The 18752-nt window shown below is 47.6% G+C and overlaps 1 protein-coding gene across 1 annotated transcript; it reads left to right on the top strand.

Moving 5' to 3' along the window:
* Nucleotides 1-361: 361 nt before the first annotated feature.
* LOC134336926 (myosin regulatory light chain 2, ventricular/cardiac muscle isoform-like) lies at nucleotides 362-18357 on the top strand. The gene is made up of 7 exons (XM_063031580.1): nucleotides 362-423; nucleotides 4013-4102; nucleotides 4568-4643; nucleotides 5012-5116; nucleotides 7150-7228; nucleotides 10351-10399; nucleotides 18039-18357. Exons 1-7 carry the CDS (start codon nucleotides 421-423, stop codon nucleotides 18135-18137), a joined length of 501 nt encoding a protein of 166 aa, XP_062887650.1. The 5' UTR covers nucleotides 362-420; the 3' UTR covers nucleotides 18138-18357.
* The last annotated feature ends 395 nt before the right edge of the window (nucleotides 18358-18752 follow it).

An 18752-nucleotide genomic window follows, 5' to 3' on the forward strand; every position in this document is an offset into this window, starting at 1 on the left:
AGTACTCGAATAGCTCAAACATGGTTCTTTTTCTTTGATAGCTTCTTACCGCCGGCAACGTCTTGAAGCTCTGCTACGGTGAACAAAGTGGGGCCTGGGTGGGATTCCGTCTCTCCGTTCTCGGAGCAGCTCAGCGCTGGGTGTGCGCACTGCAGGGACGGCGAACCGGGAAGAGAACCCACCCCCGACCCTGCCGACACCCCTCTCCCCCCCACACACACACCCCGTGAATACTTTCCCGGGCGTCTGTTCCGTTGTCTGAAGGTCACCGCGCTCTTCTGGCTGCCGATCACCTGTAACTCTGCCATGGGGGCCGGCGGTCTCCGGAAGGGCACCGCGGTATTTTTACCCTCGGCGCCGTCTATATAAGCAAGGCACTGCCCTGCCACCCGCCCGCCGCACACTGCCGGACACAAGAGCATGGTAGGTCTTTCCTTCATCTCCTCTCCCCTCTCCCCTGTCTCTCCTCCATCTTCTCCCCCTCTCCTTCTCCCTTTCATCCTCTCCCCTCCTTCTCCCTTCTTCCCTCTCTCCTCCATCTCCTTTCTCTCTTCTCCCCAGCTCATCTTCCCCCTCTCTTCAACCTCCGCCTTTCCTCCTCCCTCCACTGGTCCCACCTCTCCCTCCACTCTCCCCTCTCCCCCTCTTACCTCTTCATCATTCCATCCTCCACCGCCTCCTCTCTGTCTACCCTATTTCCCCCTCTTTTCCCCTCTCTTTTCCCAGAACTGCCTAATTTTCTCCCTCCTTCTTTCCCACACTTTTCACCCTCCCATTCCCCTCCCTACTTCTTCCCCAACACCGTATTCTACCTCCCCATACTGCAACACCACCCCGTATTCCACTCCCCCTTTATTCCACTGCGCCGTATTCCACCCCCCATGTTCCACAATCCTGTATTCCAAGCCCACCCTATTCCACAGCCCCTGTATTCCACTGGGCTGTATTCCACCCCCCATATTCCACAATCCTGCATTCCAAACCGCCCCCCCCCTGTATTCCACAGCCCCTGTATTCCACTAAATCCCTCCCGTATTCCACATTTCCCATGTTCCATCCCCCATATTCCACCTCCCTTGTATTCCCCCCTGTATTCCACACTTCCTGTGTTCCACCCCACCCCGTATTCCACAACCCCCGTATTCCACATTTCCCGTATTCCACCTCCCCGTATTCCACCTCCCCTGTATTCTATACACAATGCATACCACACCCCCAATCCCCCTGTATTCCACCCCCTTAGCCCCCACCTCTCTTATATTCCATCCCCATATTCCACACAAGCTGTATTCCACCCCCCCAATATTCCACCACCCCTGCATTCCACCCCGTACTCCACACCCCGTATTTCACTTCTCCCCTGTATTCCACACTCCCAGTATTCCACACACACCCCGTACTCCTCCCCCCTGTATTCCAGATCACCCGTATTCCACCCTCAGTATTTTACCACCCCATTTTCCACCCTCCCATATTCCACATCTCACTGTTTTCCACACCTCCCGTATTCCACCCCTGCCATATTTTAACCCCCGTATTCCACCCCCCATTCCACCCCCATAATTCCAACCCCACCCCTACCAGTATTCCACACCGTCCCGTATTCCACAAACCCCCAGTATTCCATACCACCCCTTATTCCAACACCCTGTCTTCCACCATCCCCTGTATTTACACCCTCCTTGTATTCCCACCCCCCATGTTCCACCCACATATATCCCAACTCCTGTCTTCCACTCCCCCATCTTCTACCCCATCTTCCACCAGCCCCTGTACGCCACCCCCCATATTCCACTCCCCCTGTATTCAACACCACCCTATTCTACCCCGTATTTACAACCCCCCAGTATTCCACCCGCCTGTATTCCACATTGCTCGTATTGCTGTGCCCCATATTCCACCCCCTTGTACACCAAACCCCATCTTCCACACTCCTGTGTTCCATAACCCCACATTCCACACCCCCAAAGTATTCTACCACCCTCCGTATTCCACACCCCCATATTCCAACCTATGTATTCCACAACCCCCATATCCCACACTCCTGTATTCCACCCTCCCCGTGTTCCACACTTCCCGTGTTCCACCCCACTGTATTCCTCTCCCCATATTCCTCCCCCGTTTTCCTCCCCAAATGTATTCCACCTCCCGTATTCCACACCCCCTGTATTCCACACATCCCATATTCCACACCCCCTGTATTCCACCCCCGTAATCCACCCCAGTATTTCACCACCCGTATTCCACATGCCCATATTCCACACCTTCCCATGTTCCACCCCCATGTATTCCAACCCTTTCTTCCACACCCCTGTACTTCATCCTGCCGTTCTCCACTCCCCCCGTAATCCACACCACAGACCCCATAATCCACAGCCTCCCATGTCCTACCCCCACATATTCCATCCCTTGTCTTCCACTCCCCAGTTTTCCACTCCTCCCGAACTCCCCCCTGCCCATATTCCACATCCCCGTATTCCACACCCCAGTATTCTACCCCCTATGTTCCACCACCCCGTATTCCACTCTCCCGTATTCCACTCTCCCGTATTTCACTTTCCTGTATTCCACTCTCCCGTATTCCACTCCCCCATATTCCACTCTCCTGTATTCCACTCCCCGTATTCCACTCTCCCGTATTCCACTCCCCTGTATTCCACTCTCCCGTATTCCACTCTCCCGTATTCCACTCCCCCGTATTCCACTCCCCCGTATTTCACTTTCCTGTATTCCACTCTCCCGTATTCCACTCCCCCATATTCCACTCTCCTGTATTCCACTCCCCGTATTCCACTCTCCCGTATTCCACTCCCCCGTATTCCACTCTCCTGTATTCCACTCCCCGTATTCCAGAACCCTGTATTCCTGAACCCTGTATTCCACACTAACATATTCCGCACCTCCCAAATTCAACTCCCCACGTATTCCACCTCCAGTATTTCACACCCCAGCATTCCACTCTCCTGTATTCCACAACCCCCCATATTCTACTCCCACCATATTCCATATCCCCGTATTTCACCCCCCAGTATTCCATACCCGCTATTCCATCCCAAATATTCCACACACCCTGTATTCCACACACCCCATATTCCACACTTCCCGTGTTGCACCCCCACCATATGCCACCTCTCGCCCCTCCATGTTCCACACCTCCCTGTATTCCACATCCCACCACATAGTCCATTCCCACCGTATTCCACACCCCCCATATTTCACCCCCAGTGTTCCACCCCTCTCCGGTAATCCCTCTCTCCTGTATTCCTGCCCCCCCCCGTATTCCACACCCTCCATATTCCATTCCCACAGTATGCTACACCCCCATATTTCACCCCAATGTATTCCACAATTCCCGTTCCACCCTCCATATTCCTCCAGTTTCACCTCACCCTGTACTCCACACCCACATACCCACATATTCCACCCACCCAAATTCAACTCCCCACGTATTCCACCCCCAGTACTTCACCCCCCCATATTCCAACCCCTTCCTCGTATTCCACATCCCCTGTATTCCACACCTCATTTTCCACACCACTGTATACCACACACCTTGTTCCACAACCCCCATATTCCACACTTCCCGTGTTCCATCCCTCATATTCCACCCCCTGTATTCTACCCCTCTGTATTCCACCCCCTTTATTCCACCCCCTCGCCTCCCTATTCCACACCACCCATACTCCAACCACCGCCTTCCATCCCCCTGTCTTCCTCCTCCCCCCGCCCAGTCTTCCAGCAGTCTTCATCTCCACCTTTCTCACTGTCTTCCCCCACTCTTAATCCCTTCCTTCCCTCTCTTTCCTACCTCTTACCCTCTCTCACTCCCTTCCCCTCCCCTTCAGCTTCTCCCCAGACTGATATCTCTTGTTTTATGGTCTTATGCACATGGTTATGGGGAGAATGCGGTTGCAAGGGATAATAAATCAGCCACGATGGAATTGTGGAGCAGACTCAATGGTCTAAATCTCTTTGTATTTCTTATGGTCTTCTGATGTGGTATCTGTTTCAGGCCCCAAAGAAGGCAAAGAAGAAGGCAGAGACAGGGAGCTCCAATGTCTTCTCCATGTTTGATCAGACTCAGATCCAGGAGTTCAAGGAGGTGAGTGCAAGATGGCCCAAGCCTGGATCAGCTCCTAAGTCTGTGCTTTGAGCTCAAATTGGTGCTGCAGCCTAGTCTTCCTGGTGGGCTGAGTGAGGCTGGAACCTCTGAGGTGGGAAATGGTTTGATTGTACCGGCAATACAGACCAGTCCTTAACACAGGGAGTAACCACTGAAAGCAGGGGTTATATTTCTTCTCATTTCATCCCCCTTCCCTACCCACCCACCTACCCTCCTCACCTGGTCTCACCTATCATCACTGGCCACTCCTTCCCCTCCCCTCCCTTTCTTATTCTGGCTTCAGCCCCCTTTCTTTCCAGTCCTGATGAAAGGTCTCAGCCCGTATTATTCACCTCCATGGATGCTGCCTGACTTGTTGAGTTCATCCAGCATTTTCTGTGTGTTGGTCAGGGTCTGCAGAATATCTTGTGTTTATAAGTTGTACTTCCATGTTCTCTCCCATAGGCATTCACCATAATGGACCAGAACAGGGATGGATTCATCAACAAGGACGATCTGAAAGGAACCTTCGCAGCGCTGGGTAGGGGTACTTACTTACTTGAAGCCCATCACCCCTACGGAGGCATAGGATGCCAAGAGCAGATCACCAGGGTCCTCTGCTCTGGGCCAGTCTTTCAAGCTGTTCATGGTTCTAGCCCATCCTTCCTCTCCCAGGGATGAGGCCTTTGGAGCCTCTGTTGGTGTTTCTATAGCTCTGGGATTTTATGGGATGGGGTTGCTAGCTCCAAGCCCAAGCCTCCACCTTTTACAGCCAGGCTTGGGACTATCCATGGCAGAGTTAGGGAAACACTTTGGAAATTCCTCACAGAACTTCCAAGAATTCACAGAGGGTTTGCAAGTACTCGAGTGCAGGGGACATGATGAGAACGTTTGTTGTTCTTCCATCAGGTCGGATAAATGTGAACAGCGAGGAGCTGGATGAGATGTTGAACGAAGCTCCTGGGCCGATAAACTTCACCGTCTTTCTCACAATGTTCGGGGAGAAGCTGAAAGGTAAAGCAAGCAAGAAATGCTGGAAGATAAAGGTTAATTGGAGTGATTGAAAATTCCCATAGTGATGCAGATTGTAGGCTCCACTTATTCTGTCAATTTTGCTTTTGTTGGCCATTGCTTTATCCAGGTGAGCAGCTTGGTCACTGCTCAATTAATGACTGATAGCTTTTGAAATCTAACAATGGGTTTGTGTGGTCGTTTCTTCCTCTGAAAGAACCGTTAACTCTTCTCTTAGAAGCACAGAAACATTGAGAAAGTGAACTCTGGGTGACAGAGATGAGTTACTATCATTCTTTCTGCCCAGGGTGAGCTGACTTCTCCAGCAGGTGCTAGGGGTGTTGGTGAGGTGGTGATGTTTCGTCAGGTGGACGCTGGTTTGTGTTCCTGTGCATGCTCACACTGGGCTCCTGGTACCATCCTTCATCTCCTTCCTGACTGTGGATTCTCATGAAGTAGAGATTCCCTGGAGCTGGTGTCATTGCAACATTAGAGCACATTCTTGTATCTCTTCTCTATGGCTGCTCATCTTTTCCTGTGGTACACCTTGGGACGGATGTCAGCATTAGATGTTGCCTTGTGAACAATGTGGCTGACCAACTGTAAGGGATTACAGCAAAGTGGTGTTCGGGGTGTTGGCCTCGCAACTGGATCATTTAACCTTCCGGTGAATGCAAATGGCTTTTCAGAGATAGTGCTGGTGGTGGAACAATGAGGGGAGGGGGAATGGTAGGAAGATGGGGAGGAAGGAGGAAACAGTGGGTGAGGAAGAGAGGGGGGAAAGGGAGTAAGCTGCTGCAGTCCACCATTGTATACATTGTATACATTGTATACATTGGCAACTTCATTTCACTGCTGGTGAGGTTCAGTGAGATGGCATCAGAGGAGTGGACTCCTGTGCTGACGATAGATTTGAGCTCCTTATTAGGAATGCAAGTATCCAATTATATAATTTCATCAAATATATGTAAAAGGATGAACTAGGAAGAAAGCCAGTTGCAGATTTTATATTTGAGAGACATTGAACAAGCAAGCATTCTCCAGAAATACACAAAAACTGGTCACTTAGAACATGGAGAGAATCCAGCCAATGTCACTGGATCAAAATCAGACTAGTTCCAAGCACAAGGAATATTCATCTGGACTTCAATTCAGCTGGAGTAAAGAGTATATAGAGCATAGTAGCAAAGATCTTGATCTTTGGTGGCCATGTAATGTAGTGGTTAGCACGATGCTCAAGGTGTCAGAATTTGGCGTTCAATCCTGGCATCCTCTGTAAGGAGCTTGTATGTCTTCTCCATGGAATGTGTGGGTTTCTCCAGGTGCTCTGGTTTCTTCCCACAGTCCAAAGATGTACAGGTTAGTAGGTTCATTGGTTATCGTAAGTTGTCCCGTGGTTAGGCTAGGGTTAAACAGGTGGGTTGCTCGTCAGTGCAGCTCATTGGGCTGGAAGGGCTGGTTCCGTGCTGTATCTCTAAATAAAAAGATAAAATAACATCTTAAAACCAAGGTTGAGTAAAACAATTTACAGCTAAGATTTGGCATAAAGTAGGAAGGTTGTCTCAGAGAGAAATCCTGGTGCCAGTTTGTTGCAGGAAAACAGCAAACCCACAGGGAGAAAAGGCAAACGAGGAACAGCTTGACTCAGGCGAAAGTAAACACTGCAGATACAGGAAATCAAAAGTAAAACAGAAAATGCTAGAAAGTCTCAGCAGGTCAGGCAGCATCTGTGGAAAGAGAAACAGTTAACAAACACATCATTTCCAGGATGCAACTTCATTTCAGGCTGCTCTTCTATTACAGGTATTTTTCACTGTATTAAAGAACAGGCTCCTTTGTTTGATTTGCTTCTCACTTTCAAACACATCTGCAGATCAGCAGTTCCTTTGTGTCTTTGACTTCCTGAGTGCACATCTCCATTCTGTGAATCATTATAATTGACCAGGAATTAAAAGAGACATGCAAGCATTATATTTCACATCCTGATTCATAGGTGTGAGTGTTAATGATCTATTTCTTCCTGTGGATTTCTGCAGGTGCCGACCCAGAAGAAACCATTCTCAATGCTTTCAAGATTTTTGACCCAGAAGACAAGGGACATATCAAAGCTGACTAGTAAGTCTAAAACAAACGGAAACCTTATGCATTTTCCACCCCTGTAGCTTGTCACATAAATATAATCATTTCCCCTTAGATGGAAGCAGCCACATTTAGTGCATGTCTTTCCAAGCATCTGGATGAGAAATGAGATTCCAGTCCAAAGAACGATGTTGTTGCATGAAGGTGTATTCTTCACTGAATGCCCTATGAACCTCCTTTTCCTTTTTAAATGCCAGTTATAGTACTGAACACTTGTTCTCTGTGGACACCTGTATCAAGACCTGTGTCCCTCTGTTAACACTTCCTTTCCTCTGTTAATCAGTATTCCCCTTTCAGTAAATGGTCACTGAGTTCCAATGTTCTTTAACATCCAGTGTTTCCCTGTGATTTCCAGCGTGAAGTCCGTTTTCGTACAATAAATGCTATTTCCTTTGTAGTGTCTGTCTTCCTCTGTTAGGTCCATTTGACTCTGAGTCTTGGTATTTTTTTGGGAACTACAGCATTTTTCTATGTAATCCTTATTTATGAATTCCAGTATTTGCGAACAAATACCAGAATCTGCAGACTTTGCCCATTTCATGTCAACGTGGAGCAGTCACCGACTTATGTCATGAAATTTTGTAGCAGCAGTACACAGCAATGCATAAAAATGAGTAAAATTACAATAAAAACATAAACATGTCTGGATGTGACAGTCCTCCATGATGATGTTGCCTTCTTGAGGTATCACCTTTTGAAGATATCTTCGATAGTGGGGAGGCTAGTGCCCAATATATTTGGCAAAACATTTAAATCAGCATAGACAATGTTGGCTGAAGGACCTGTTTCCATGTTCTATAACTCTATGACTCTAAAATATTTACATGCCTCACACTGATGTCTCATGATGGTATAAAAAAGGTGAACACTGAGTGCAACCTGTCAATAATTTTATTGAGCTGTTTTGGTTCTCCCACACTGCACCCACCTTATTCCCACTGTACACATCACTTTAGCATCTTTTCTCCTACAGTCTCCTTGGTTTGTTGGTCATATGGCTGATGGGTCACATGAATCAGTAGGCCTTCGTGATTGGCTAATGACCTTAGCGAGCAGAGGACACCAGTGGTTGACCTCATGGGAGAATTGCAAGAGGGTAGTCATCCAAATCTGACCTGCCAATGTGAGCCAAGGAAGCTATGGGAGAACTAGACATCTCCCCTCACCTCGTTCAGCTGTGGGCAGACACCGTTGCTGGCACAGCTGTTTGCCAGTGCTTTGCACACCATGCCCAGTCCCAAGGCTGGACAGGTCAGAATGATGTTGCCAATCTCATTGCCCTATGTTTTGATGAACAAATCTGTATCGGGCATTGCCTGCTTTGACTCTTTCCTCTTCAGGGGTTCCCAGTGGAAGTGGGCAGCTGCTGGCTGCTTATGTCCTCCTGACCTTCCCCATGGGTATAGCTGAAAACTATGTGGCAGGCCAGGATGCCAAGAATTAACATTTTAATCTCCACTGGACCAGCAAGTGATCCAGCCCTGAGACAGGTGTAGTGTATCTCTAGACCCTGTACCAACATACATGATGATTCAAACCACTGGAGCGCTATTCTCCTAATCTCCTGTGTGTTGGAGGTCAGACCAAGAAGGAGAGGGAAACTCTTATAGAACGTGCTAAAGGAAGCAAAGAGCCAACTACTTTGAAAGTTACTGCCCTTGAGGATCAGTGGGATTAACCGGATTGCCTTCTCAAAGCCTCCTGCTGTGCTCCGTCATTTTTGGGTTAGCAAAGCAGCTCTCCAGCAGGTTCTCAGTGTAGGAAAGGTGAAGTTGGCAGTGAGGTGTATCCCCAGTGGGTTGTATTCCAAAAGCGGGGTGGGGGTTGGGGGTGGTCAATGAAATCGAATCTTCCCCTCCTTCCCTTTGTGATCATTGCTGTGTGAATCCAACCTCGCTGCAGTATGGGTGGGGACATCCCTGTAATCAGCAAGCACATTCAGGATGAGAGGGAAGAGTTGTGTTACAGCTGGACAAGAGGAACGGGAGTGAGGGATGGGAGACGTATTGAGCAGTGCTGCTGGAGTTGGCAGGAAGCCAGAGGGGCAAGAAGCAGACACTGGGACTTTGGGACAGTAATTTTACTAAATTTACTGAAGTATTATTGGCTATCAACATGTGTATTTTAGTGTGATTGGTGTTTGATTATGTAAAGAAAGAATTTGAACATCTACAAGGTTGCCAATTGATCAATATCTATATCCAACTAGTCAATTCTGTAGGTAAAATGTAATTTCTTGGTTCAAATTTTAGAATAGTTTGATGACAAGGGCCAAGCTATTCTCCTTCTGCACAGATATATAGTGGGATTGAAGAGCGAATACAGGTTTTTTTTTAAAGAATTTAGTTAATTGGCAATGACAATAGGACTGATTAAGTAAGTATCCCTGGCCTCTGTGTGGTATAGATGCAGTGCTCTACCTTGATTGAACTGTTGTGGAGTAGTGCAAGAGGCTGAAGATGGATCGGTCACAGGGGGAGTGGGACAGACAGTTTAAGTGCTAGGCACCCAGAAGCTCAGGGTCACCCCTGCAGACTGAAGGATGGGGGCTGCACAGTGGTCACCCAATCTCAGACTGGTGTCCATGGGAGAAACTCTGAATACAATACATTGGATAGAAAGAAGTGTAAGTCAGGCACTGCTGCAACTGGACAGAGTGGTGGGAAGGCGTAAAAAGATAGGAATTACATCTCCTGCAGTTGCAAAGAGAAGGCCTATGGGTAATGATTAAAGACTGTGCCGGAGAGTTCCCCAAGGATGGTCCCTTCAGAATGTTGAAAGCAGAGAGGGCAGGATGATTCCAGTGGTGGAATTTTACCAAAGATGGTAGAATTTGTGAAGGGGATAAAGGGGAGCCAGTGAATCAAAATTGAAAAGAATAATTGGTGGCAGGTGAGGGGAAATAACTTGCAGGGCTCTAGGGGAATGAGACCACGAAGATTGTCCTGGAAAGAGGTAGCATCGACAATGGGCCATCACATAAGTATGTGAAGAAACTTCCTGCTCTTTGTAGATATTGAACATCTCAAAGATTTAATACTCATCTCTCTATGTGTATGGCTAACAGTGCATTGTTATCTTTCTCCTCTCTGTTACAGCCTCAAACATATGCTGAAGACCCAGGCAGACCGATTTAATGAAGAGGAGGTAATGATGTGAAGTTGCTAATATTAGAAATTAGATTTAGAGTAATATTAACATTAACATCCTCCAAAGATATAGCAGTGTGTGGTCAGACTATTATTGTCATCAGGGCTACAGTGGGGTATTACTTGGCAGGTTAGGTTTATTGCCCTGACAGTCATTAACCTGGCCTGCAGGCTTCTTACTCCAAAGCGGGTGACCCTGTTGCCCTTCAGCAGCAGATACAAAAGATTTGAAATTCCACTTCCCTGTTAAACCAGGTTCATGACTAATACAACAGGCAGGTGGAGAATCTCGGAGCATCAACTACCCCAGAGCCTGCCAAGTTGGAATGTTTTCCATTCCCTCTTGTGACTAGAGTCTGTAGGTATTTTGAATGATTTTATACAGTCACTAACCTGATCTCCGAACAGAGCCAAAAGCAATGGTCTTGGACAGGTCAGGATAATCCTCTTTGCTGCTCTCACTGAAATTCAGCAATCAACCAATCAAACCCTGGACTGCTGAGTAACTGATCAAATAACTGATTCCACACTCCAGAATCAGAATCAGGTTTATTATCACTGGCATGTGACGTGAAATTTGTTAACTTACTATATAATCTAGCAGAGAAAAAAAATAAACAAGTAAATCAATATTGAATAGATTAAAAAACGTGCAAAAGCAGAAATACTGTATATTAAATAAAAAGTGAGGTAGTGTCCAAGGATTCAACGTCCATTCAAGAATCGGATGACAGAGGGGAAGAAGCTGTTCTTGAATCACCGAGTGTGCGCCTTCAGGCTTCTGTACCTCCTACCTAATGGTAACAGTGAGAAAAGGGCATGTCCTGGGTGCTGGAGGTCCTTAATAATGGACACTGCTTTTCTGAGACACCGCTCCCTGAAGAAATCTTGGGTACTTTGTAGGATAGTACCCAAGATGGAGCTGACTAGATTTACAACCTTCTGCAGATTCTTTCGGTCCTGTACAGTAGCCCCCCCATACCAGACAGTGATGCAGCCTGTCAGAATGATCACCATGGTACAACTGTAGAAATTTTTGAGTGTATTTGTTGGCATACCAAATCTCTTCAAACTCCTTATAAAGTATAGCCACTGTCTTGATTTCTTTATAACCACATTGATATGTTGGGACCAGGTTAGATTCTCAGAGATCTTAACACCCAGGAACATGAAGCTGCTCATTCTCTCCACTTCTGATCCCTCTATGAGGATTGGTATGTGTTCCTTCATCTTATCCTTCCTGAAGTCCACAATCAGCTCTTTCATCTTACTGACGTTGAGTGCCAGGTTGTTGCTGTGGCACCATTCCACTAGTTGGCATATCTCACTCCTGTACGCCCTCTTGTCAACATCTGAGATTCTACCAACAATGGTTGTATCATCAGCAAATTTATAGATGGTATTTGAGCTATGCCTAGCCACACAGTCATGTGTACATAGAGAGTAGAGCAGTGGGCTAAGCACACACCCCTGAGGTGCAAAGGTGTTGATTGTCAGTGAGGAGGTTATATTATCACCAATCTGCACAGATTGTGGTCTTCCGGTTAGGAAGTCGAGGATCCAATTGCAGAGAGGATCCAATTGCAGAGGGAGGTACAGAGGCCCAGGTTCAGCAATTCCTCAATCAGGATTGTGGGAATGATGGTATTAAATGCTGAGCTATAGTCGATGAACAGCATCCTGACATAGGTGTTTGTGTTGTCCAGGTGGTCTAAAGCCGAGTGGAGAGGCATTGAGATTGTGTCTGCCGTTGATCTACTGTGGCCATAGGCAAATTGCAATGGGTCCAGGTCCTTGCTGAGGCAGGAGTTCAGTCTAGTCATGACCAACCTCTCAAAGCATTTCATCACTGTAGATGTGAGTGCTACTGGGCGATAATCATTAAAGCAGCCCGCATCACTCTTCTTAGGCACTGGTATAATTGTTGCCTTTTTGAAGCAAGTGGGAACTTCCGTTTGTTGCAGTGAGAAGTTGAAAATGTCCTTGAATACTCCCGCTAGTTGGTTGGCACAGGTTTTCAGAGCCTTGCCAGGTACTCCATCGTGACCTTCCACCTTGCGAGGGTTCACTCTTTTTAAAGACAGCCTAACATCAGCCTCTGAGACGGAGATCACAGGGTCATCAGGTGCAGCAGGGATCTTCACGGCTGTAGTTGTGTTCTGCCTTTCAAAGTGGGCATAGAAGATGATGAGTTCATCTGGTAGTGAAGCATCGCTGCCGTTTATGCTATTGGGTTTTGCTTTGTAGAAAGTATTGACTTGCAGACCCTGCCAGAGTTGTCGTGCATCTGATGTCACCTCCAACCTCATTCGAAATTGTCTCTTTGCCTTTGAAGTAGTCCTCCACAAATCATACCTGGTTTTCTGGTACAGGCCTGGGTTGCCAGACTTGAATGCCACAGATCTAGCCTTTAGCAGACCACGTACCTCCTGGTTCATCCACGGCTTCTGGATTGGGAATGTACAGTAATTCTTTGTAGACACACACTCATCCACACAGGTTTTAGTGAAGTTGGTAACAATGGCAGCATACTCATCCAGATTCGAAGATGAATCCCTGATTACAGTCTTGTCCACTGATTCAGAGCAGTTCTGTAGGTGCTCCTGTGCTTCCCTTGTCCAAACCTTCTTGGTCCTCACTTGGGGCCTAGGTTCCTACTCCCTGGAGAATTAGTTTGGAGAGTTGGGACAAAGGCAAGAGCTTTTGCTGATCACAGTTTATGGTGCCCACAATTAATAATCAGGGAATACGATGGCTGTAACCTAACATTGTTCTTGTCCGTTAACATTACCACGGGCAACACTATACTGAGCAGTTCATGTCGCTATTCCAGAACCAGCGACCTGTGTTCAATTCCGCTTCTGCCTGTAAGGAATTAATTGTATGTTCTCCCCGTACCTGTGTAGGTTTCCTCTGGGTGTTCTGGTTTCTTCTCACATTCCAAAAATGTTCAGTTTTGTAGGTTAATTGGTCACAACTGGTGTAATTGGGCAGTGTGGGGTCATAGTGCCAGAAGGGCCTGATACTCTGTCTATCTCTAAGTAATTAAAAATAACACTGCTTTAGCCTCTGTGAGTATGGGCAGAAGTCCCCTTCCTACTACAATAGAACATGTGGAGCAATGAAGGTCCAAGGACCTGGACCTAAGTCAGGGGCTTATCCCTGAGCGCATGTACTGAGGCTGTGGTCCTCTGCTCTAGGAACAGCTGACACTGGGTAGGTAATCACCAAGAACACTAAACCCCTGGGCAGGGGACTTTCAGCTATTGGACTGGAAGAAAACAGGTCACCTCAAAACCAGGATAAACCCACAAACCATTTCTTCAGCGGTTTGATCAGGGCACGACTGCGCAGGCACGTGGACGTCAGCCAGTGAGAACAGCGAGAAGTGTTTAAAGGGAGATGGTTATTTCTTCAGCGGTTTGATCAGGGCACGACTGCACAAGCACGTGGACGTCAGCCAGTGAGAACAGCGAGAAGTGTTTAAAGGGAGATGGTTATTTAACATACATAGAACATAGAATAGTACAGCACAGTACAGGCCCTTCAGCCCACAATGTTGTGCCGACCCTTAAACCCTGCCTTCCATATAACCCCTCACCTTAAATTCCTCCATATACCTGTCTAGTAGTCTCTTAAAACTTCACTAGTGTATCTGCCTCCACCACTGACTCAGGCAGTGCATTCCACACACCAACCACTCTCTGAGTAAAAAAACCTTCCTCTAATATCCCCCTTGAACTTCCCACCCCTTACCTGAAAGCCATGTCCTCTTGTATTGAGCAGTGGTGCCCTGGGGAAGAGGTGCTGGCTATCCACTCTATCTATTCCTCTTATTATCTTGTACACCTCTATCATGTCTCCTCTCATCCTCCTTCTCTCCAAAGAGTAAAGCCCTAGCTCCCTTAATCTCTGATCATAATGCATACTCTCTAAACCAGGCAGCATCCTGGTAAATCTCCTCTGTACCCTTTCCACATCCTTCCTATAGTGTGGCGACCAGAACTGGACACAATACTCCAAGTGTGGCCTAACCAGAGTTTTAGAGAGCTGCATCATTACCTTGCAACTCTTAAAATCTATCCCTCGACTTATGAAAGCTAACACCCCATAAGCTTTCTTAACTACCCTATCCACCTGTGAGGCAACTTTCAGGGATCCATGGACATGTACCCCCAGATCCCTCTGATCCTCCACACTACCAAGTATCCTGCCATTTACTTTGTACTCTGCCTTGGAGTTTGTCCTTCCAAAGTGTACCACCTCACACTTCTCCGGGTTGAACTCCATCTGCCACTTCTCAGCCCACTTCTGCATCCTATCAATGTCTCTCTATAATCTTTGACAATCCTCTACACTATCCACAACACCACCAACCTTTGTGTCATCTGCAAACTTGCCAACCTACCCTTCTACCCCCACATCCAGGTTGTTAATAAAAATCACGAAAAGTAGAGGTCCCAGAACCGATCCTTGTGGGACACCACTAGTTACAACCCTCCAATCTGAATGTACTCCCTCCACCATGACCCTCTGCTTTCTGCAGGCAAGCCAATTCTGAATCTATCTGGCCAAACTTCCCTGGATCCCATGCCTTCTGACTTTCTGAATAAGCCTACCATGTGGAACGTTGTCAAATGCCTTACTAAAATCCATGTAGATCACATCCACTGCACTACCCTCATGCCTGGTCACCTCCTCAAAGTGGTGAGTGCGTGGAATGGGCTGCTGGTGACGGTGGTGGAAGCAGATATAATGGGGCCTTTTAAGAGACTCCTGGACAGGTATATGGAGCTCAGAAAAATAGAGGGCTATGGGTAACCCTAGGTAATTTCTCACGTAAGGACATATTCGGCACAGCTTTGGGGCCGAAGGGCTTGTATTGTGCTGTAGGATTTCTATGTTTCTATGTTTTTCTTTCCATATCCTGTCCTACCCACCCTTCTGATCTCTCCTGATCAGCCACTCCCAGTCACCCCACCTGATCACCAAGCCCCATCACCCTCACCTCATCTTTGTAATCAGCTGGGCCCTGCCACCTCCCAGACTCTCTCAACTCCAACAGAGCTTCTCCCAACTGCCACCCCATAGATCAGCCCCACCTCCAAATGTGCTCCTTCCCAGTCACCCACTTCTTAGGTACATCCCCATTTCCCTGCCCCCAAGCCGGGTTCTTCCTGTCATGTTCCCCTTCCTGAGTCTTCTAATTACAATCCTCCCATTAATCACTTCTCTCAACTTCACCCCATCCATCAAACACTCTCTATCACTCTCTCCCTATATACCCCTTCCAATAGAATGTCCACCTCACAGACAAATCCCTCCAGGTTATTCCACCACTCCCCCGTTGCTATTGACCTTTAGATGCCCTGTCTGGATTCTGATTGCAACCTCTCCAAGTCATGATATCATCACTCACTCAGTGTCCGAATCCCTCTTCCTCAATCGCCCACTCCTAATCATCCCCAACCCCCCATCAAACATCTCCCTGTCTCCAAGATCACTGTTTACTTCCACTTCAGCATCATTTCCTTGTGCTGTCACAGTACCCTCTTATGTCCCTAACATCTAGAACGTAGAACGTGTGTGGCCCTGTGGAGAGAGAACTCCAGAGGGTCAGCACTCTGACCCGCAGAGCACCTCTCGTTCTCAGACTGTGACTGCTGGCTCTGAACTCCTTACTCAGGTCTGCCAAGTCCTTTCACCATCTTAAAAGTTTTAGTGAGCTCTCCTATCACTTATTGACTGTGAAAAGCAGAGTAAACACTGGTCCCACCTCTATGGTGCCGTGCTTTGGCAGTTCCAGGCCACCAGTAAGGGGACCTCACTCATGCTAAATAATGGGATCTGTTGCCTTCGCCGTGTGCTGGAGAACTGCAGAGGTAATATCCAGTTACGGGGCTGGTTGGATTGAGCCCAACCCTGCACCATTAACGTTTGAACCTTCTTGCGGGGCCCTTCCACATTTCCAGTATGAAAAAAACCTTCCCTCTCCCTTCTGCACATTCCAAAATGCAGTGACTTCCAGCTCCCTGGCTTCTTACCTTAGGCCAGTTACATTCTGGGGTTATTGCAGACAGGTGTGTTTCAGGTCACTGACTGTCCCAGTCCTCTCACTGCTTTTGGACAAGATCTGTGCAGTGACGGGTAAAGCCGACAGAGCTCTGAGACTTCTTCCTGTGCAGTGCTGCAAACTCATCCTATGGCCCACAACAAATCCTGCTCACTATGTGACTTTAAAAAAACCCTGTCATTTCCCAGACTCTTCATTAGGTGTGAGATCAGGATTGTTTTATCTAACTAAGAAGCAAAATGAGCTCAGGCACCTGTACAAGCCCAGGCAGAGGCACATACAGTATATACACAGGCACATATACAAACTCAGGGAGCACGCATGCACATACACTGACTCAAATGCATGTACGTGTGGTAGCACACGCTCACTCACACACGTACACTAGCACATACTCAACACTCCAGCCTCCCGCCACCCCACTAGGAATAGCAATTGGCGATGGCGCAACCACCAACTGCGACTCCAGCCTTGAACTCAAGGCTGGGTCTTTATGTGCTGCTATTGTGTGCACATCTGCTCTCGCTCCATCCTTCCACCACCCCACTAGGAATAGGGTTCCCCTTGTCCTCACCTACCACCCCACCAGCCTCTGGGTCCAACATATTATTCTCCGTAACTTCCGTCACTTCCAACGGGATCCCACCACTAAGCACATCTTTCCCTCGCCCCACCCCCCGCTTTCCGCAGGGATCACTCCCTATGCGACTCCCTTGTCCATTCGTTCTGTTAATGCCCCACCTCCCCCTCGTACCCCATCTGTTATTTATTTATTTATGTACACACATTCTTTTTCTCTCTCTCCTTTTTCTCCCTCTATCCCTCTCACTACCCCTTGCCTATCCTCTGGGCTTCCCCCCTCCCCCTTTCTTTCTCCCTGGGCCTCCTGTCCCATGATCCTCTCATATCCCTTTTGCCAATCACCTGTCCAGCTCTTGGCTCCATCCCTCCCCCTCCTGTCTTCTCCTATCATTTTTGATCTCCCCCTCCCCCTCCCACTTTCAAATCTCTTACTAACTCTTCCTTCAGTTAGTCCTGACGAAGGGTCTCGGCCTGAAACGTCGACTGTACCTCTTCCTAGAGATGCTGCCTGGCCTGCTGCGTTCACCAGCAACTTTTATGTGTGTTGCTTGAATTTCCAGCATCTGCAGAATTCCTCGTGTTTACCTCCTAGCTATCTTCCTTCCCCTCCGCCCACCTTTTTATTCTGGCATCTTCTCTCTTCCTTTCTAGTCCTGAAGAAGGATGTCAGCCCAAACCGTCAACTGTTTATTCATTTCCATAGTTGCTGCCTGACCTGCTGAGTTCTCCAGCATTTTGTGTGTGTTGTTTCTATTCCTTATCTTGAGAATTCAAGACATTGAGGCTTTTGTCTTGACTGGGGCTGCAGTGTGACCAGTGCATCAGGTCTGAACCTGAAGGGGTTAAAGTTCAGTCTGCCAGCTGACACCGTGACTCCTGTGACCAGTGTGCCTTGTCACACTACAGCCCCAGTCAGGACAGAAGATTGTGACCGTGACTGCTGTGACCAGCACCCTGACCTTTTCTCTCTCTCTTCCTCCAGTGTGAGCAGATGTTTGTTGCATTCCCTCCTGATGTTTCAGGCAACGTTGACTACAAAAACCTCTGCTACGTCATCACTCATGGTGAAGAGAAGGACTAGGAATGAGGGAGCTCTCCACGCAAGGAAAAGACTGGAGCCGGGAGCTGAACAATAGAAAAAGAGTTGACAGATGGATATGGAACCATTGTGTTTTATGTGTGTTGACTTCCAATATCCTGATGTTGACTCATTGTTTTAGTTATGCAAGTATTTTACAGCTAGATTTACAACCCTGGTCATGACTCCAACTATGCTGTAATAAATATCTTCTGCTAGCGTTGTTCTTTTCTCTTAGCTTATTCTGGGCTGGCGTGTTCCACCTTCGAATACCTGGAGGCAGGTATTCTGCATAGGCAGGTTGTGTACTTTGTGTATTTGTTGTCCATCCTGTGAGACAAGGACGTGGACTGTGGATGGGGTCAGTGTAGAGCTGGGGCCAGAACACAGTCATGAATCTAAGTTCAAGTAGGAAGGTAGTGCGAAGGTTGTTGCGCAGGGCTAGAAGCCCAGATGTTGTGAGTTTAAATTCCCACAGGGCAGGTTGATAAATTTGGTAATTTGTAGCTTTGCACTAGAAAGTTAAATAATGGCCTAAAGGAAAGCTGGGTGGAGCACTGGCAGATGGAAATTAATTCTGACAAAGGGAAAATGATTCATTCTGGAAGGTCATATAGG

Source organism: Mobula hypostoma, chromosome 23, assembly GCF_963921235.1.
Source record: "Mobula hypostoma chromosome 23, sMobHyp1.1, whole genome shotgun sequence".
Lineage (NCBI taxonomy): Eukaryota > Metazoa > Chordata > Chondrichthyes > Myliobatiformes > Myliobatidae > Mobula > Mobula hypostoma.